The sequence below is a fragment of the Urtica dioica genome, chromosome 1, assembly GCF_054948205.1.
Source record: "Urtica dioica subsp. dioica isolate 48M chromosome 1, U.dioica_male_clone48M_v1_H2, whole genome shotgun sequence".
Classification (NCBI taxonomy): domain Eukaryota; kingdom Viridiplantae; phylum Streptophyta; class Magnoliopsida; order Rosales; family Urticaceae; genus Urtica; species Urtica dioica.
This window is the reverse complement of record NC_142756.1, coordinates 2,424,866-2,445,721: the sequence shown is the minus strand read 5'-3', so window position 1 is coordinate 2,445,721 and position 20,856 is coordinate 2,424,866. Positions and strand designations below refer to the sequence as shown.

The 20,856-nt window shown below is 35.5% G+C and overlaps 2 protein-coding genes across 3 annotated transcripts; one reads left to right on the top strand and one right to left on the bottom strand.

Annotated features, from left to right (window-relative positions):
- Positions 1-8,400: 8,400 nt before the first annotated feature.
- Positions 8,401-10,980, bottom strand: PUX1 (plant UBX domain-containing protein 1). The gene is made up of 7 exons (XM_089626984.1): positions 10,809-10,980; positions 10,257-10,362; positions 10,025-10,087; positions 9,806-9,873; positions 9,592-9,721; positions 9,410-9,514; positions 8,401-8,864 (listed from the first exon to the last, which is right to left on the bottom strand). The coding sequence occupies exons 1-7, from the start codon at positions 10,890-10,892 to the stop codon at positions 8,668-8,670; spliced, it is 753 nt and encodes a 250-aa protein (XP_089483110.1). The 5' UTR covers positions 10,893-10,980; the 3' UTR covers positions 8,401-8,667.
- Positions 10,981-14,519: 3,539 nt separating this feature from the next.
- Positions 14,520-20,135, top strand: AUG6 (HAUS augmin-like complex subunit). Of its 2 annotated transcripts, XM_089626874.1 has the most exons (14): positions 14,520-14,902; positions 14,979-15,035; positions 15,122-15,216; positions 15,499-15,649; positions 16,077-16,202; positions 16,312-16,468; positions 16,930-16,990; positions 17,070-17,367; positions 17,779-17,904; positions 18,196-18,354; positions 18,449-18,505; positions 18,590-18,695; positions 18,797-19,270; positions 19,606-20,135. In XM_089626874.1, exons 1-14 carry the CDS (start codon positions 14,687-14,689, stop codon positions 19,644-19,646), a joined length of 2,124 nt encoding a protein of 707 aa, XP_089483000.1. In that variant the 5' UTR covers positions 14,520-14,686; the 3' UTR covers positions 19,647-20,135. The 2 variants fall into 2 exon arrangements, with proteins under 2 accessions (XP_089483000.1, XP_089482929.1); XM_089626803.1 differs by having other exon boundaries at positions 18,449-18,695.
- Positions 20,136-20,856: the final 721 nt, after the last annotated feature.

The following is a 20,856-nucleotide window of genomic DNA, read 5'->3' as shown; positions in this document are numbered from 1 at the left end:
AATTCTCTAAACACGCTTCCAGACATTGGAGTGTTAGAGTGGTTGGGTTTTGTGATTTTGTGATTGAAGTTTCACGAGCGTTGACATCGAAGAATACCAAACAATGAGAGAATGTTTGAGAGTGAAACAGAGGGGATCTCAGATTTAAGGGGAGACTGAATTGAAATTCAGAGGTAGTAAAAGGAAAAAGGGTATTGAGACATAGATTATTCATATAAGTTTGTTGTTGTACTATTGACTACCTTTTGTTATAGTGAATTTATTTTCCACTGGATACACTGTCCTCTAGAGTATGTGACGTTGCACTGAACTGGACTACCATTATTTTTTTTTCATTTATATTTACACATTATCTATTTATTATTTATCCGTCTATTATATCAGTTCAGGTTGTCGCATACATTGACTATAAATTGTGTGAGACATCTTGACACTGTCTAAACATAATTTTAATTATTACAAACGTTGATTTTAAAAATATATTGAATTTTCATTAGTGTGATTTTCATTACAAAGTACTGTTTATGTAAATTAGTTTCATAAATTTTGTTTCGTAGGTGTAGAGTGTTAGACACGATAATTTATGTGGGTTGTTAACCAGTTTTCAATAATTATTTACTCTATTAATAGGCCAGACACTTGCACAATTGCATGGTAACAAAATTAAAAAAAAAAAGGAAAAGAAATGCGAACCACCGTGAAGTGAAGGTTGAGTTCTTGATAAAAGCGTGTAAAATATTGGAACTGATATGGAGGATTAGGTTTGAGATCAGTGTCAATGGAATTGCGAGCACGACCATTCTCTCCGAGAACCATGAGGCAAGACAAGAACCGGTCATGGAAGCGAGCATGACCATTCTCTCCGAGAACCATGAGGCTCCGAGATGGTGTAGGCATGATCCAGGAATACTGAAAGTGAATGTCGATGCCTCATGGTTTGAAATTCCGGGGAAATCGGACGGAAACCAGTCCGAAAACCGTTTTTTTCAAAGTCCCGGTACCGGTATGTACAAAACCGTTCACTTTTCGTTTTTTTCTTGGATTCTGGGGAAACCGTCCACTTTCCGACAGTCTTTATGCAATTTTTACGCATACCGACGAAAACTTACCGGTAAGTGGTCAAATACCGACAATTCTTAAAATCTGATGATATTTAGTGTTCTTCACGAAATTTATCGTTAGTTTTTTATGATTTAGTTCAAATTATTTCTTTTATGTTGAATTTGAATTATGGTATTTAGTGGATTGTGTTGAACTTTATCATTTTGGTTCGTACTATTGAACTTTATCATTTTGGTTTGTACTATTGAACTTTGCGTTAGTAATTTGGTAATGTATTGAAATATTGTACACTATTTTTAATTTTATGAATTTTATCCTACGTACTATGTATGTTTTTTGTATTTGTTTTTTCTGGATTCATCTTGTTAAATACGGTATTTGACGGTATTCCTCAACGGTAACGGTAAGTTCAACGATACCGGTTTCTTTTTTTTTCATGCTTTTCCCGGTATTCCTTTACGGTACTAGCGGTTACCAGTAAATTCTGAACCTCGGAACGGTAACGGTAACGGTATTTAAATCCTTGGTTTAAAGACATAATCGTGGTTGTCGGCATCATCGCGCGCGACGAGAGAGGCGTGGCTTGGGTGGATTTGGCGAAGTAAGATCACGGCAAAATCGGCGATCAAATGCTGAGATGCAAGCGGTGTTGGTGGGTACGCAGATTGCCAAATTCAAGAACGACCATAACACCGTGGTTGAAAGAGATAACATAAATGTCATGGAATGCTTGGCGAAGTCAAATATTTGTCCTGTTTGGCAGCTTTTTCCTATGTTTGAGAACATCTTAAGTAGAACTAAAAAAATTAATTCGGCCTCCTTTAAATGGATTCCTAGAAATGCAAATGGTGTTCTCTCAGTCTTTGTAAATGGGCATGACAGATAGTGATTATGGTTTTTGGAATGAGAGTGATGTTCTATCCCTTGTGCGGAATCATTTTTTTAACACAAGAAAGGGGTGCTCTTTCCTCACCTACTCTTCCCAAAAATGAATATACGGAGAGGTTTTATGAGGCCCATTTACCTTTATAAAAAAAAAAATTAAAAAAGGGACTAGAATTATAAAACATAAAGCTCAGGGACTTGTCCGCAAGAATACGAAGTAAAGACGTGCGAGCGATTTTCTTAAAAATAATAAAGAATAAATAAACTAAATCGAGAACAGTCGTGCAACGTGGCAATTATCAATGTATAAATATCTTCTTCTTCTTTTTGTTGCCGAAAAAAAGTGCATAAAAATATATCAATTCGCAATTAGTGTGTGTCCTAGTCTCCTATATAATAAATTTCATATAACCGGTAGTGTAAGGATTATGATTATCATATAAATCAACACAGACCAAAATTGCCACTTAAGTGCACCGATCGACCGTTTCTTAACGAAAAGTTTGTAATTTAGCCTCATTTAGTTACGACATTAATATTTGTGTATGGAAGTTATGACATTAATAATCACACACGTCCGAGTCACTGATGACGCTTTAACTTTTTTTAAATTTTTTTTTTTTTTTAATGATGACGCTTTAACCATTGAACCTAACAAAATACGTTTTGGGTTTTAGGACGGGCTGATAAATAATTCTCTATACGTTTTTTATTTTTATGAATCTCCTAGTTTCTTATAGAATTACATAAATAAATGATATTTAATTTTATAACTTACATGTTTGCATGTGCAAAATAAGAATATTTTTGTTTTTAGAGTTCTTGTTTGAATACAGTCGATCTTATAGGAAGATATAGAAAGAGAAAATACAAAGAATATTTTAATGGTTAAACAATCCATCCCCACCTTGCTTTAATTAATAGCTCTCTATCTGTTTTTATTTTGTTCTTGATATCCCCTAGTTTCTTTTATATATATAATATAGGGAAATGCTTTACATCACTATAATATAATATATGTGCGCACACGATATGTAATTTTAATTATTTATATGTGCAAGATAATCATTTTTAGTATCTAATATATATAAATATATATGCGAGATATCATTTTTTATTACTTACATGTGAAAGAGAATAATTAGAAGAAGAAAAATCATTACAGCGCCATTCCAAATATTTTATGGAGATAGAGACGATAAAAAGTCATATTTAAAAACCCATAACCAGCTCAATTTGATTATTAGTTCTCTATCTTTTCGCACAATCTTTTTTATTTGTTCTTGATTGCTTTTAGTTTGTTATAGAATTATAAATGTGTGATATTTGATTTTATTACTTGCATGTGCAAGAGAAAAAAAAAAAAAAAAAAAAACAAAAAAACCCACCATATAGTTTTTGTTTCAATACATTATAAATCTTTTACGAAAATAGAAAAAAAAAGTTGATTTATCAATAGATTATATATATATATATATATATATATATATATATATATATATATATATAAATTAATGAAGTGTTTGGTGGTGATGGATTTTAACATCAAACTATAATGTATTGAAACCCACCAAATAGTTTGATGATAAAATCCATCACCACCTTACACTTCATTAATTTTTATTTTTTTTTTAAAGAACACTTCATTAATTAAAAGGTAGTTGAACACATTTTTTTCCACCTACAATTTTGGGTAAATCGTAAATGGCATTATCTTACCTAATCCAAACAAGATTGATTATGATTTCTTTAAATTACAAGAAAGTTGGAACTCGACATTAAATATATTTCAGTGCAAGGGGATTTGCATTTATATTGTATGGATATTTCCTTGCACTCAGATAAATTCGAAATCTTAGCCTTAATATTGCATGTGCGTAGGTCGACACGACTGGTATGACTTAAAGAGTTTTTCCAGTATAAATATTATTTTAAATGTTTAGTTAATTTAATTAAATTGTGAAAAGAATTAAATAATAATAAATTAAGAACCACTAATATCAACAGAGAAAAATAAACCTTAACTGGTTACTAGAGTAAAAATAAGGAACAATCTCACATAGGCAATAGTTTTGAGTTTAACCAATTCACTTGCAGTAAATAAAAGCACGGCAACGTGTTTATCATCACAACCAATTCAGCATTTATATCTATCGTTGTTTTTGTAATGTTCACATTTTATTTAGCAAAGATCTATAGAAAATTAATACAAACATTTCTATTTTAATCCCCACATCTATATTGTAATAGCTAATCACAACCCCAGAATAATAGTTTAATCTAATTTATTAATCAAATAAATAGAAAACACACATCCTATATTTAACCTAATTAAAACTTTATAATTTGATAATCCAAATAGTTTGTGTTAGCGCCATTTTCGAATTTTCACTTAAAATCGCATGTGACTCGATTTAGGACTAGATCTATGATTGCACGTGAGTTGGATGATAGTAGAATCTTCAAACTCATTTTTCTTGCCTCGTTAGAAGTTGATCTCCGCTAGTCTTCACCTGAGAAAACGAAAAAATGAACTACATGAATGCGGAGGGATTTTATTTGACGCGCAAAGGTGGACAAATTAACAGTTAAACCTTTAACAATTTTGAACAATAACCACTATTAACCGCTCAAAACGGTTAAAGATTTAATTGCTGGTTTATCGTGTTTTTAGAACGGTTAACTAATTAACCGTTAGTTTCAATATTATATTTTCTTGATAGTTGATTAACCATGAAATAACCGGTTAAAATTAACAATTGGTTAATTTTGACCAAAAACGAATGGTTAAATTATAAATTAATCGACTTGTTAATTTTAACAAATCAAAATGTCACCTTTAGCGACACGCTCTCTAGCACTCAAACTTAGCTTGATTGCTTTTGTGAGGTGGGGGTTCTAAGTCTTGGTTCAAGATTTTAGAGAGAAAAAATGAGAAGAGAGAAACATAGCTTTTTTTCAAGTTAAGATAAACTTACTTCACTCCAAAGTTAGGTATTTATAGGAGTTTTAGCTTAAATTGTATGAATGGGACGAGTGATAGGGATATATGGCCGTGGAGTGGCCGAGGACCTCTTTGTCGTGGACTTGTCTTGGTGGAATGGCCAAAGACTCAAGGTAGAGTGGTCGAGGATCTCTTCACCCTGGACTTGTCATGGTGGATGAGGACTTGAGGAAAAGTGGTCGAGGATCTCTTCATCATGGACTTATCTTGGTGAGGACCTCCCTTGTCGCAGGCTCAACTTGTGTCGTAGACTCAACATACGTGTGGACGCCCCATGACATGGCTCTTGTCACTAACTCGAGCTAAGGTAGCCTTAGTCGAGGACCCCCTCGCCCCTAACTTGGACCATGGTAGTCGTGAACTCATCCAACGTGGCCACATAACTCTTTGATGCTGACTGCTCAAATGACTTGGTCGATGACTGCTCTACCTTAGATTCGAGCTAAGGTAGTTGTCGATTTGGGCGACCTAGGATATGGTGGGCGCGGATTTGGACCAATGTGGTCGTGGACCTCCTTGAAACTAACCTGGGGTGGCGTGAATGGCTTGGCCAAGGACTCCTTGGTGCGGACTCAGACTATAGTGGCCAAGGACTCGAGACAATCGTGGCTGAGGAATCGAACTACTATGATTAAGGACCTTTTGTGCCGCCGACCCATGGGGGATGAAGACTTGAGCCCATGTCGTCGAGGATCTCCCATGGGGCTGAGATAGTATGGCCGGGGACTTTTCGTGCCGCTGACTCGAGATGAGTGTGGCCGAGGACCTTCCGTGCCGCTGACTCAATACAAACGTGGCCAAGGACCTCTCCTGCCACAAAATCTCACTTAGTTTTATGAGAAATTGCCCCATTTGCCACCAATTTTATAATTTTTTCCCATTTTCCACCAAAAGACTAATTTTTCCCAAAATGCCACCATCTATGTCAACAATGTTGACATATATTTTTGCACTTCACCAAATGACAAATTTTTCCCAAAATGCCACCATCTATGTCAACAATGTTGACATATATTTTTGCACTTCACTATGAGATGTCAACATTGTTGACATAGATGTCAACAATGTTAACATCTCGGTGGCATTTTGGGAAAAATTAATATTTTTGTGGAAAGTGGGAAAAAATTAGGCCTGTGCACGGTCCGGTCCGGTCCAAAACCGGCCAAAAAACCGGACCGGACCGTTCAAAACGGTTCAAAAAAATCCAAACCGGACCGGACCAAAAAACTGTAAAAACCGGACCGGACCGGACCGTTTTAAATCATCCAGACCGGACCGGACCGTTTTAAACCGTTTAGACCGTTTTGAACCGTTTAGACCGGACCGGACCGGACCGTTTTGGACCGTTGGACCGTTTTGAACCGTTTAACATAATTTTTTTTAAAAAAAACTATTAATTTTCCACCAAAACACAAACATATAATCATATTTGGGAGTTAAATACATGCACAAATGCCTAATTTGGCTAATTGGACATCAATTAATTTTTTTTTAATTTTTTTAATTTTTTTTATAAATAAACCGGTCCGGTCCGGTTTAACGGTTTTTTTTAAAAAAAAACCGGACCGGACCGTTTACATTGAGTAAACCGGACCGGACCGGACCGGGGAAAAAAAAAACCGTTTTAAACCGGACCGACGGTTTAAAAATCTCCGGTCCGGTCCGGTTTACGGTTTTTACGGTTTTTTTGCGCCGCCCTAGAAAAAATTATAAAATTTGTGACAAATGGGGCAATTTCTCTAGTTTTATTGGAATTTGGTTGCAAACCCTTCTTTTTCGTGGAACCTTCCTTGGCCGTAGACTTGGTCCTGGTTGAAGATTTGGTCTAGGTCAAAGGTTCCTATGGTAGTCCTCGATTGTGGTCATTTTGGGTGAGATCGCGGTTCGAGGGTCCTCGTTAGTCGCTTGATCGTAGGTATTTAGCGAGATCGTAATCAATGTCTTGCCATGATGTCTCGGACCGAGGTGACTGGAAGAAATGGGAGGTAATGGGTCCGATATTCGTGAGAGTGGCCCAATGTTATTGTGAGCTATTTTCAGTGGGTCGTTACTTCTAGGTCGTGATCCTGACTTGTGGTTTTCGTCTTTGGGTCTAAGGCTTGATCTCGTGGACCCAATCCGCTATTATTTTTAGGTCTTTACTATCGGTTTTGAGGATGAGTGTCATTTGTCAAGATGAAAAACAACGTTATAGCACTTTATATCAATTTAAATATATAAATAAAACTACCGTAGTTAAACAAAATTACTTCGAAGAGAAAATATATAGGACTAAAGAGGGGAAAAAATGAATTTATTAATTCATGGACTCTAGTTAAACCTCTAAGTTTTTATTTTATTTTTTATTTCCGTGTTCACCATGGTAATTGAAAAATGAAAATAAATTACTAAATCTAAACAAAATAAATAATATATTCCTAAAAAATAATTAAATAAAAAATAAGTTTTTTTGTGTATGATTAGATCGAAATTATGTGAATATTTTATGAAAGTGAAGAAATAAATACGTAAAAAGGATAGTATGATATGATCTATGATGAGAATGAGGATGCAGAAATAATTTAATTAAAATTTTCCAACCTTGTCGATCTTTCTCAGTTTGCCAAAACTTCATATTAGTATACATCATTAGACACGTGAGACCTTCGACTTTTTCCAATGTGGAATCGCCAATCATACAGAAACAATGACGTTGGCAATCTAAAGGATTGTTTATCAGAGAGTCAAGCAAGTGATTGTTTGATTTTCATGACTAGCAGTCAAAATACTCATAATTGGATTTGCTTTTTCAACATTAACGACTTCTGAAAAGAAAAGAAAAAACAAAAAAACTATCAACGTTAGTTATGTACGAGATTTTTTTAAATATTTTTTCTTTTATTTTTCAGTACTACAACATCAAATATTCATGCAAAAAAATATATATATTTTGGAACAAGACATTCATAAAACACTTGATACACAAGTCCTGGTATTCAAACCAAGTCATTGGGAATCTCATTTTAAATAACTAAAAATAATCATTTTAACTCCAGATGTCTTATATTTATTTTTGTAAAAATCTACATCTCAACTCAAGTATTGTATTGTAAATCATAGATTATCCTTTCACATAAGTATTGTTGGTGGAATTTTTGTTGACAATATTATTTTATTAATTTGCCAACTTAAGAACCAATTTGGACTAATCCTTTCAACTAGCTCAGGCATTGAATTTGGTATAGACGTAAACTTACATTTCACTAAACGCTACAACGAATCCCAGTCGGTAAATACTTCCACCCCTCAAATTCAACCTTTTTTATTTGATTAAATTACGATATTTGCCGAACTGACAAAATTTGATAACTTCCCAAGATTTTCTAATCGATAAAATAAAATTTCCCGTTGACATTCTTACGGGCCATCGATATTTACATGCAATGAAACAGTCAGGCCATTTTTCATCGTTGTCCAAAATAAAAGAACTACATTTACAAGACTTAGACACCTTGTAGCTTATTGCAATCTGCAAGTAACAAACTGATTCAATGACATGGACAGAGAGCAAAAGTGACAATCCATAATTGATCTTCCAATTTCACAACTTAGAAATATTATCAAGTCCCCAACAAAAGCACACAAGTTTTCCTTCAGTCTAATCTATATATTCTACACGACGAATCATTCGTGCACTCATCGGTGCAGCGAAGCACAAACGTTTAAGACCGTAAAGATCACATCTTCAGCCACTTAGGCTTTACAGCTTTCTTATCTGCTGTTGGCTTGCGATCTTCGACCACCGGTTTGGGCGGCACCGCCGCGACTTCGGGCTTGGGTTGTGGCGGACGTTCAGGCTTCGTGACAAATTCCAAGCCTTTCAAAGCCATGATCTCGTCTTGAAGGAACGGACCCGATACAGCATCGCCGTTGCCTGAGAACACACACGCGACAACAACAAAAAATTGAGAAAAACGGCCGAGAATATATCACGTTAGAGCAGACCAAAGTGTTAAAAGATTCCAAATTGAGCCATAAAGGGCAAAGTTGTAATTGCCGAGCAAAGGGCTGAGACTCCTAGTCGAGTTAAAAAGGGTAAATTATTAATTTCATTTCCCGTTGATGAATTCCCACCTTCAAGTTGAGCTAAGTGTTGAGAGACTCCTAATCGAGTTAGGGGTCTTTTCCATCACTAAATTCCTAACTTCAAGCAGAGCTAAGAGTCGAGATTACTAATTGAGTTAGAAAAGGTAAATTACCAACTTTCATTTCAATTGGTGAATTCCCACCTTCAAGTCGAGCTATAAGTGTTTAAGATCCATAATCAATTCAGAAAGGGTATATCAAAATTTAACTTGTTTAATAATCTTTTGGAGGATAGCTTAGTGGAGAGGCTGTGCTATTCACAAACAAAGCTCTATTTTATTTCAAATGTGATTTCAGTGGTCTTCATCATAACAAACCATAAAACGAAATTACCTCTTGGGATATCATATGCAAAGTACGCAATTGCACCGGGAATAAATCCGGCGCTGTAAAAATCTTGAGACGCGTCTTTGATCAGCTTTTTCGGAGGAGTAGTATCTGTGACAATACCCCCAAAACTGTGAGCAAAAAAACTCGAAACGGGCTTTCTCGTTTGTTGTGTAATATACACTTACAAATATAGAACGGCAATTCCGGGCTCACAATCACTTTGGAGAGAAGATCGATCAAGCTCTGGATTTTCTCCGATGGGTGAAATGTGGCCTCTAAAGTGTGGTTATCGGGAAATCTAATCCTCATCACGGCCTGAAATACAATGACATTACTGAGCATCTCAAAATAAAAGGATAAAAAAAAGAAAGAAATTAAGCAGTTGACCAAGAAAAGTACCTTTGTGAACTTTGACCTCCGAGCTGCCTCTTCGGCTTCTCTGAGTTTTCGGGTCTTCAAGTATTTATCTGTTCACATAACCAATATATATTCGGAAAAAGGTCAAATCTTGATAATTTGAAAATGAATGAAAAAAAGGTCAAATCTTGATAATTTGAAAGTGAATTGGGATTGAAAAAGGTCAAATCTTAATGGTCAATTGGGATTGAAATAAATTACCCTCTTTCTTCGTGATTCGAAAATAATCCTCCGCACTGAACTCGTAGAATTCATCCGACTCCTCTGTAAAAGAAGGACAAAAATTGAACACTTACAAACAAGAAACTATGCCGATAGTCCTAAAGTTCGATTTCATATATATATATATATATATATAATATATATATATAGAGATATGTCTACAGCATTAGTTCAGATCACGATTTGAATTCAAAGTCAAACAGCTTCGTACCTGGTTTCGACTCTTCGACCAGGGAGGAAACCTCTGGCGAAACCGGTGATGTTTCGAAAACTCTGATCTCTCGTCCGAATTTTTCCTTTGCAGCGTCAAGCTTGGCCTGTTTTTTTTCAAGCACACGGTAAATAACATCGCATTGAAAGACAAATTACTCACACGAGTCATGTACAAAGATCTTCAGATACTTTATAAAGTCATGTTCAACAAGAAGATGAACAACGTAGAATTACAACAGTTTCATCAAGTCAAAGCTGGCTTGGTCTGGGTTTTAAGATTTTTTTTTTTTTTAAATTCGCCCAAATTATAAGAGACGTTCTATCCAAAAATCTTTCTTTCAAAATTTCAACCCCGAGTTTCTCCAGATCATTCAATACACTTCATAAGGTAACAGGAATACCCACAGAACTAACAAAGTCAAAACGGATTGTACCGAAAACCTAGATCGACCCAATCGCCCAGAATGATATCAAGGAATCGATAAAGATTCGAGAATTCTGAAACCAAAAAAGATTAAAAGAAAAGGGAAACAAGTAAAAGAATACAGACCTGAGCTTCTTGAGCCTCCATTGGATCAACGTTGGTGAACCTTCTTCTCTTTAGATGTAGAGGCAAAGAACCGTCAATAAACATTACAGTTCGGAGCAGAGATGAGCGAATTCGGGTTGATTTGAGACTGTTCGTCTCTCAAACTGATATTTCCTTTTTGTTGTGAGGGATTCGTCTATTTATTTACCGTCGACCGCTATTCCTTTCTTGTTTCTGAGGTCTTGTGTTCGCACGTGCCAGCCATTTATTAAGATAACAAGTAACTCAAAGATAAAGGGAAATTCCCATTTCTGTGAGATTCGTAAAAATTCATTTCTTGTGAGATTAGTCCAAGGCTTGAAACGTTTTTATTTTTTATATTTTTTATTACATATATTTTTAATTTTTGACATACATAATAAACTGAATTTTTTTAAATAACTTCATTATTGAGCATCTTCACCCCCACCAATTTGAGATCGTGGGTTCGAAAGCCAAGTGCTCAATAATTATGACTAAAAATAACCGAATAAATATGAGTTTAATCAACCCACAGTCCACTAAAAACACAACAGAGGAATAAAAAAAAAAATGTGCTTTCACAAGCACATATTTGAACTCAACAACGATTTTCTCTTGTCACAAGCCACCTCATAAAAAAAATTATTTTTATCTCTTTAAGCATATTTGTTTGTAGTTAGAGAGAACACGCCTAAAATTTTCATTGTGCTCAGCAAGTTTGGTTATTTACAAGGTGAATGTTGTAAAGTTATTGCTTGTCAACAATTTAGTTCTACAAAGAATAGAATAGCCTTGGAGAATTGATGGAACTGAAACACCAAATAATGGATATGGATGAAGTCGCCCACGAAGAGATTGAACAAAAAATATTAATTTTACTTTATTACAATGTGAATTTAGTCAAATATAATAGAGAAATTGACTCATTTGTCACAAATTTCATAATTTTTTTTCCCATTTTTCACCAAAAAACTAATTTTGCTCAAAATGCCACCATCTATGTCAGTAATGTTGACATCTAACAGTGAATGGTAAAAATAGATGTCAACATTGTTGATATAGATGGTGACATTTTGGGCCAAATTAGTCTTTTGGTGGAAAATGAAAAAATGTTATGAAATTGATGGCAAATGAGACAATTTATCAATATAATAAGTATAGTTCTTTTCCTATCAAACATGATAAATATCAGCGTCGATACTCTCACAATATGTAGATCTCACTTGACATGTGGACTCTACACATGTGAGTGCGCTGACGCGTTAGCGCGCTGATAAATAATTATACTATTTTTTCTACTTCTTGTGATCTTTCGATTTAAGTTGTGATTTCACTAACTGCTTAGATTCCGTGAAATCTTGGAAGAAGTTTAATATTTATACTAATTTGGATTTATGTATAAAAATAATAATTATTTTAAAATTAAAGGCAAATTCCCCAGCTTCAATATCTAAATATACTTTTTCTTATCAAATGTATATTGCTTCAATACCTCAATTTTTAAACATTCTACGGACATATTTTTTAAACTTTTCAAATGATTTTTTTCCATGATTTTTAAATGAACAGTAATAATTAAGAATGTTGTTAATGAAGCTGTAAACTAAAAAAAAAAACAAGTATAATAAATCTGTGAATAACAAAGAAAAATGTGTAATAATAGGAATAAAATAGGATATTCCCATAATATGAAAGAGACGAGTAATATTCTCATAATAATAATCCCTCTAGACCCGACCTTAAAGATTTCATTTGGAATCTAAAAGGAATCTAAAAAATGTAGGGAAAAAATTAGAATCCGTTATTTTTTTAATTTTGGGTTTATTTGAATTGTGAAGATAGAAATTTGAATTGTGAAGATAGAAATTTGAATTTCACTTTTTTCTAAACGTAACAAAGAATTTTGATTATCTCGTGCATTCTTCCTACCATTTTTTCAATTTCATTTTCTTTAAATTTTCACTTTTTCTCCTATTTCGGGTTTCAAACGGATCAAAGAATTGGGTCAATGTTTTGAATCTCATTTTGGGTAGCCTTTATTCTAGTCTCTCTACGTACCATTTTCTCTTTGAACTAGAGTTTTAAAAAAAATCCCACAGTCGCCGCTCAATCTTTCTCTCCCCAGGGGCAAGCTCTAGCAGCGGCTCCGCCGCTCGCGCGAGTTTCTTTACGAGGGAGGTGCAACAGGTGATGCGATGAGCGTTGCTGGAGATGTGACAAACAGTAGTGGAGACACACCGCTCTTTGCCGTCTTTGAAGGAGGCAGAATGTCTTCCTCATCGGGGGCATGATGCAGTGTTGGTGGTGCGACTCCAGGGGAAAACATCCTTATGGGGGCGGGTGTTGGGACCGATCGGGTTGTCACGAGCGGTGCTGTCAGAGTCGGTGGTTCACCGCTACTTTTCGTACCCGGCAAGGTTGTCTTCCTTGGTGGAGCGCCAGATTGCATCAGTGTCATCATCGATAGTGCGATGGGTGGCGTCAAATTCTGTTTCTCGAAAAGATCTTGTTCATCCTCAGCTTTTTCGACGACGGAGCAGCCGATGTCGTCCGGTACTATATGGATGTCGATTTATCGTTTATAATGATATTTCGGTACTTTAACTTTAAAGTATTTTATTTACACATTTTAGTTGTGGTATTTTGTTTTGAAGATGGAATAGCCATTATTCCGTTTGTGTTGGAGTTCTAGTCGTATTGGTACTCAAACGTCTTTTCTCGAAATGAGTGGTCTTCAAGTGCTTGGATTTATCCATTAATTTTCAAAGATTTTTTGAACGAATCATATAGTTGCTCTAAATTAAAGAGTGTATTATCATCTTACGTTGTTTGGAAGTTATTACACGTCCGGCTATCATTCGATTCAAGTGTTGTATCTTTTACAACTTGAGGAATTTAGGATATTCCACTTGTTATATAATGAAAATCTCGAGTTAACTTAAAAAAGAAAAAGAAAAAAAACTGATCAAAAGAATTCTATAAACTAACGAAAACAATTTCAAGCGAAGAAAACTACTTAAAGCAATAAAATATAAATATTTATAGTATATGATAAGTATATTTCACACGTTGGACTTCTTATGTTATGAATACTTATGATATACAATTATAAGAAATTATTGTCAAACTGGCTACACAAACTGAGAGACACAATCATGTGCCACTCACTCATTCACTCACCAAACTTATTTTCCATTAAAGTAAATAAAACAACAAACCTTCCATGATGACACGGCACGCCATATTCCCTTTTCGTATCACGTACAAAGCAAAAAGAGGTTTATTTGGTCGAGTTTGTATTGAGACCTAAGCTAAGCAATACTATTTGGTCATTGCAATTTCAAGCATTATATATCAATATCATTTTTTATGTTTAAATCTACTTAAAAAGTATATATTTCCTATATGAAATTAAACATAACTTTTTTTAAAACGACTAAAAAAAAAAACACATCCAAACTATTTTATATTCTTTTCAAAATTTCAATTTATATAAAGAAAGAAAGAAAATAAATGATGGCGGATAAATATATAAAAAGAGGAGCGACCCAAACCCGGCCCACATGCAAAGAGTTCTTTATAATTTAAAATATTTACAAAATAAACCCCGCACATTCAAATTCCGTCCGCGTTTCGAAAACTTTAAGAAATTCAGGGACCTGTATTTAAAAAATATTGCACGTCGATAGAAAAAGCCAAATAATAATAATAAAATGATAAAATAAAAATTGAAATTGCAACGAACAAACAACCGGAAATGGAATCAGACTCTCTGACAGAAGCAAAGGCAAAGCAAAGTAGAGAGAGAGAGTCTTACAGGAATATCTGAACCAGTTTTTTTCCAGCGAGAGAGAGAGAGAGAGGCTTTAGGGTTTGTGATGACGATGGACAGAGAGAAGGAGAGAGAGATGGAGCTAGAGAGTGCAATGTACACTAACTGTTTGCTCTTAGGGCTCGATCCGATCGTAATCGGGCTCGGAGCCTCCAATGGAGTCCCACGGGTCGGCCACTTCCGTCACTCGAACCCCAAACTTGGCGAACAGCTTCTCTACTTCATTCTCTCATCACTCAGAGGCCCAAATCAATCTGCCAAAGTTCGTTCGCTTTTTTATTTGTTTTTAATTTCGTGATCCGATTCGTCAACGAGCTTTGATCTTTCTTCTGTTTCAGGATTTCGATAAGGTTTGGCCAATCTTCGATTCCGCTCAGTCGCGCGATTTTCGCAAGGTATTTCTGTGAATTTTGGTGCGTGAGTGTGTGTGAAATTGGTAGTGGTGTCTGGTTTAAATTGTGGTTGGAATTCGTTGGAATAGGTCGTGCAAGGGATCATCAGCGAGCTTGAATCGCAAGGTGCGCTTCCGCGGAGCAATTCCAGGGTTTCTTCACTTGCTACGTGCTGTGGACCGAGGTTAGTTGGTGTTTTCCCTAATTCTCTTTGATTTTTAAGCTGTTTTTATTTCATCGTAATGTAGAACTACTTTTGGTTGCAGAGAAATTAGGAAAATTTGCAAATCGTTTATATATTACTAGCTTAAGTTGATTGACAATGGCGATAGTTGAGTTATCTGGAAATGCTGTAGGAAGAACTAGTGATAAATGGGGTCCTATCTGGGAGAGCGTGAATTAGGAATTAAAATGCTGAACTGTATATGGGTCTATAAAGTTCATAAGTCTAATTTGTGATTCGCAGATTTGTAGAACTATTGTGGCAACTTTCTTTGCATGCTTTGCGAGAGGTCCATAGACGGACTTTTCCAGCGGACATAGCTTCTAATCCACTTCCAGCATCATTGACCGATGTAGCCTTTTCTCATGCTGCTACATTGCTTCCCGTGACAAAGGTAGTGTAGATGGCTTTACTTTTTTCCCCTCTGTGTTGATATTTGCTTGCCGTTATGTTTAAATTTTTCCGTACTTGTCTTGGTTTTGCTGTCTGAGAGGAACTTTGGAGGTGCTTACCACTCGGTATTTGTGACTAGAATGTGGTTTCAAACAAAGTCCCAGCGCAGCCTGTTACTTTTTTAGCTTCTTGTTTTTCAAGGTTCCTTCTTGAGCATTTCTATGTTTGAACTTAAGTTTCATTTGAGGGAATCAGTGACATAGATATTGTCTGATGAAGATGGTTACAGTCTAACTACATTTACGTGTGGGTGGTGTTGATATTTGAACATTTTAGTCCGTGAACTGGATATTCTTTTATTACCATCTCCTGTTTCAGTTCAAAATGATGTAACCTGCTTCACTTTAAAAAAAAAAAACTTGAAATAGGCTAGAATAGCGCTAGAGAGGAGAAAGTTCCTGAAGAACGCTGAAACAGCAGTACAACGGCAGGCTATGTGGTCAAATTTAGCTCACGAAATGACTTCAGAGTTTCGCAGTCTTTGTGCTGAAGAGGTAGGTTCTTTTTTATATTATAATTTTCGTTTTAAGGTAAAAACTGAAGATGTAGTTTGTGCTTCTTAGGGAGTTGATTATTATTTTTCTTTGGAATCTTTGATCGTAGGCATACTTGCAGCAAGAGCTTGAAAAATTACATGATCAGAGGAACAAAGTTAAGTTGGAAGGAGAACATTGGGATGATCTTGTCTCTAGTTCAAGTCAGAATTCTCATTTGGTATCGAAGGCTACACGATTATGGGACTCTATACTGTCCCGCAAAAGTAAGTCTTGATTTGTTTCTTCCTTTCCTAGTTTTCTTGTTTTTCCTTCTTCTTTCTTTTAAGCGACAATTATTGTTCTTACTCTCTGGGGCAATATCAAAAGTGACAATTATCTGGTATCTACTTGATCCCCTGGCGTCACGTGATTACATGCCTTCGATATTTCTATTGGATAATGTTTGGTCATGGTTTAGTCTAGTGTTCCTAGATTAGGAAAACTTCTTTGAATTATCCTTCCTGTGAATTTTGGATGAGCTAAGCAGGAGTGGAATGTTAACGATCGATGTAGCGCTAGCTAGTAGCTTCTAGGTTTGTGTTGGCGGTACCGTCTAGCCAAAAATAATATTGAATATGATCAAATATTAAAAAAGTAGGCATTAGTTTTCAAGCAAATATTGAATATAAGCGCGTTTTTTCAAGGTTTGTGGAGTAATGGCAATAAATATTACAATCACATGCAGGTCAGCATGAAGTTCTTGCTTCTGGTCCTATCGAAGACTTGATAGCTCACCGGGAGCATAGGTACTCTCTCGCTCGCTTTTGTAATCACTTTAAGTACATGTTAGAAAACAACTTTTCATCAGGAAAGCTTTGTTTTTAGGTACCGCATATCTGGATCTTCTTTACTTGCGGCGATGGATCAGAGTTCTCAGGTTCCTTATGCAGATGTCTTGAATATCCCGTCTGGCGATGTGGATGACAGCCAAAGTGATGGATCGTATATTAGTATGAATAATGGGAAGTGCAGTTTCGACTCATCCCTTTCACAAACAAGTGATGAAACGCTTTCTCAAGCTGATGAGAGAAGCGGACGAGTTCACCCGACTGTTGATGTAGCTGAAATTATCAGGCGTTGGACACACGCCTTACAGCGAATTCACAAGCAGTCACTTCAATTGGTACAAATTTAGTTTCAGTTGCACGTTATGTCAACCTTCTTTAGCTACAAGTTTTAACCGTTAGTAGTATCTTCTAGCGCTCGTGGTAGTTTTGCACCTTTGCTTAGAGGACCTAGTCAAAATAGAGTTTTATTCTTTTCTTTGTTTCTTTTAAAAAAAGGTAAGAGTTTTATTCTTTTCTTTTTTTTGCATTTAACTTTTATATTTCTACGTACTGTGACAAATAGAGTACTCTCTTCACCACCAAGAAGTATTAGCTCATATCTTCAAATTTCCCTTTCTGTAACTAATAATTAATGTTTCGCTATGTTCTTTCGGTAGGTTGATTACAAAATGGTTGAATTTTAAATTATAAACTGATGGAAATTTTCTCGTGCCTCTGCCACTGTTAACGGTATGATAATTTTTTAGGCAAAAGCTAATGATGGGGAAGGTCCGGAAATTTTACGAAGTTCCACTGATGGCGGTTCAAGTGGCCATGCGGAATCTTTAGCTGCAACTCTTGGTGAACATCAGCAACACTTGGCTAGCTTTCAGGTATTCCTTTTCTTAGCTGTTCATAAAAAAAAAAAAAAAAAAAAAAAAAACAGAGCTCTCTTTTCTGTGTATAATAGGTGGCAGAATTAAAATTTCAATACTCCACTCAGGTTGATTCTCTTAGCATATGGTATACGGTATACCCTTTTTATTGTGTACTGTCAATTATAGTTATGTGAATGGACATATTAGAAGCAGAAATGGGAAATTAAAAGCTCTTTTTTTCCCTAACTTAAATTTTAGTTTCATAAATGGCTTAATTAACATTTTTTCGTTGTATACTCAACTTAGGTTCTTATTAACCAACTAAAGGACGTTGCTCCAACGATTCAAAAGTCTATATCGGAATGTACAGAGAAAGTTAATATCATGACTTTGAATGTGCCTCCAATGGTTAAACGTCCCGGTCGTTCAACCTCACCTAATCAAGCACATGGTGGGAGGGCATCGGTAATTTTCCCACCTATTTGCATCAGTGTCTGGTTGCCTCAATATTATCTTGAATGTTCTATTCTCTATCAAAACAAATCTGAATTTATCACAGGAAAGTGGCACGGATGAGATTGGTGACGCGAGTTCAAAACTTTCTGGTGTTGACAAGGTTTCGGCTAGTCCTCCTGCTTTAAGGCTTCCACAGTTATTTACATTAACGCCAAATTCTTCTGGTAAGGGTGGAAATATGCAGAAGCGTTACACTTCGGTTCCTCAAATCAACCAGGTGGAAAACGTGGCTGAAAGGAAATCTCTGGACCAGCCTTTGACAAACAACCGCGTAGATAATCTGCATCAAGGTTTTCATCGCCATTCTCAGCTTCTTACTTTTTTCCCTTTTCTCGTGTAGGAAAGGCTTTATGATTACAGATTGCTAAACAGTTTCTTCTCAACTTTGCAGATAATGATATTCTATATGTTCATAACTTAAAGAGATCTGTCAGAGAAGCGGCTCTGTCGACACAATCTTCAAATTCGGAATTATCACAGGAGAGTCGAGTAGAAGAAAGCTCAGAGCACTTCTTTTTACCCCTTTCCGGCTCCGGCTTTTCCCGCCCTGACCCTGAACCGAAAGGGCCTTCGACTAGAAGTAAAAGGTTGTTTGCGTCGAACTCAGAGTCGTCCTCGCTTGACAGCCGTGCCTCGAATAGTCACAGTGAAAGCAAGTATGACGAGTTTTCCGAGATGTTGAACGGTCTTGATCCGCTTCGCGATTTTGACCGGGTGAACGGATTTCACTCTGTTTCCGGTTCAAACGTTTCTCCTTCTAACAGACAACAAAGACCGTTCTATGAGGAAGCTCATGATCAGGTCTTTTCACCTCCTTTGCTAATGGACTCATCACTGTTGGCAGATTCATACGAGGACTTACTTGGTGAGTAAACTTGTTCAATGTTTAAAATATTAGCATAACACCATATTTCCATCTGAAGCTTGTATTTTTACTATTTTTAACCGGGTAACTAAGATTATCTGGAATCACTGGGTGTTAAAAAAAGAAAAAGAGAAAGAGCCGTTGAAGGCTCTTAAAAAATGGTTTAACCGTCATCTGAACCAGCTGGTTAACAATTAATTAGGTTTCTCCGGTTACCGGTTAATCTGTTTGTTCGTCACTACTGAAAGTATATATCTCTCTTTATCCGAAAAAAGAAGATACATTTGTATATGGATGTCAAATGTAAGTTCTGATATGATCAATTTTTTTTGCAGCTCCATTTTCAGAAACTGATTCTGCCTTGATGGATCACTGAGGTCATAAAAAAAAAAAGAAAAAAAGAAAAGCGAACGAGCTTCTTCTGGTTTTGTTGCAGTGAGTATTTGGTTTCCCCCTGAAACACTGTACATTTTTTGCTCCGTGTGCGTGGCTGATAGAAGAACCACCATAACCGGCGGATTAGAACCATCAAAGCATAAGAAGCCACAACCCAGAGCTCGAAAACCCGACAGGTTACAAAATTCCTTTGTTTAGTTTGCCCTCAACGCTGTTTTTGTTTTCTTTCCCTGTTTTGAAAATGTTGTCTTCGTCGTATAAAGAGTTGGGGATTGTAATTTCTGTAGCCTGATGGGTGGTCTCAAAGTAGAGCATTTATAGGATCCATTTCTTCTTCTTGTTGGCTGATTATTGTATGCATAATTGATAATTTGTGTATTTATTATATGTATCCGAAACATCCTTTTTCGTTGCTGGTATTGTTTGATTGGCATATATAAATGTATTATTAATCCTTCCTTCCACTTGATTTCGTCGATCAAGTCCTTGCTTTTTATATACACATCTTTTTTGCATTGAAATTGTACATTCTATCTGTTACAATAAAGCTTCTTACTTCTGGCCACTAACGATTGACTTTGGCTTCTCTGCGGATTAGCCATTCATCATTTGACTGCAAATCACTCATTGATTTTCCAAATCCGCTAACCTAATGATGGCAAATACATTGTGATGATTTGAAAATATTTTCCTCGTATCAGTAATTATCTTGACTTGTATTATAAGTTTTATTTTATTTGATGTGAAATGTAAACATTGGTAATTTTCCTGTCGCTGAATAACACTTAACTTTAAGAAATATATCTTCGTCTTTTCAAAAAAGAAAAAGAAATAGAAAAAGAAAAAAAGAAATATATCTTCGTCGCACGCACAGTTTTTTATTGTATTAACATTTTTTTTGAATGGTCTATTCTTGAATATTGGCAATGAACGACAACACTGTTCATTATAGAAAAAGACAAAACAAAAAAAGAAAAAAAAACGAAAAAGAAAAGAAAAGGTACGTGTCAATACTCAATATGAGTTATTCTTTATTTTCGCAATTAGAAAACTAAATATATTATGTGTATGGACTAAAAAAGGATATTCCACTAAGGAATAATCATCATTAACCCACCCACAATTTTTGCAAGTAAATTTTGATTTTGATTATTCATTGATGATTGATTGAACTAATTTTTTTTAAAGAC

Excerpts from the sequence above, each read along its gene's own strand:
- PUX1 (XM_089626984.1), bottom strand. The coding sequence starts at position 10,892 with ATGTTTATTGACGGTTCTTTGCCTCTACATCTAAAGAGAAGAAGGTTC. Across the intron at positions 10,088-10,256 it reads GGTCGAAGAGTCGAAACCAG|AGGAGTCGGATGAATTCTAC; the intron begins GTACGAAGCTGT and ends CTTCTTTTACAG. Across the intron at positions 9,515-9,591 it reads GGAATTGCCGTTCTATATTT|ATACTACTCCTCCGAAAAAG; the intron begins GTAAGTGTATAT and ends GTATTGTCACAG.
- AUG6 (XM_089626803.1), top strand. The coding sequence starts at position 14,687 with ATGACGATGGACAGAGAGAAGGAGAGAGAGATGGAGCTAGAGAGTGCA. Across the intron at positions 15,036-15,121 it reads AGTCGCGCGATTTTCGCAAG|GTCGTGCAAGGGATCATCAG; the intron begins GTATTTCTGTGA and ends TCGTTGGAATAG. Across the intron at positions 17,368-17,778 it reads ACAAGCAGTCACTTCAATTG|GCAAAAGCTAATGATGGGGA; the intron begins GTACAAATTTAG and ends ATAATTTTTTAG.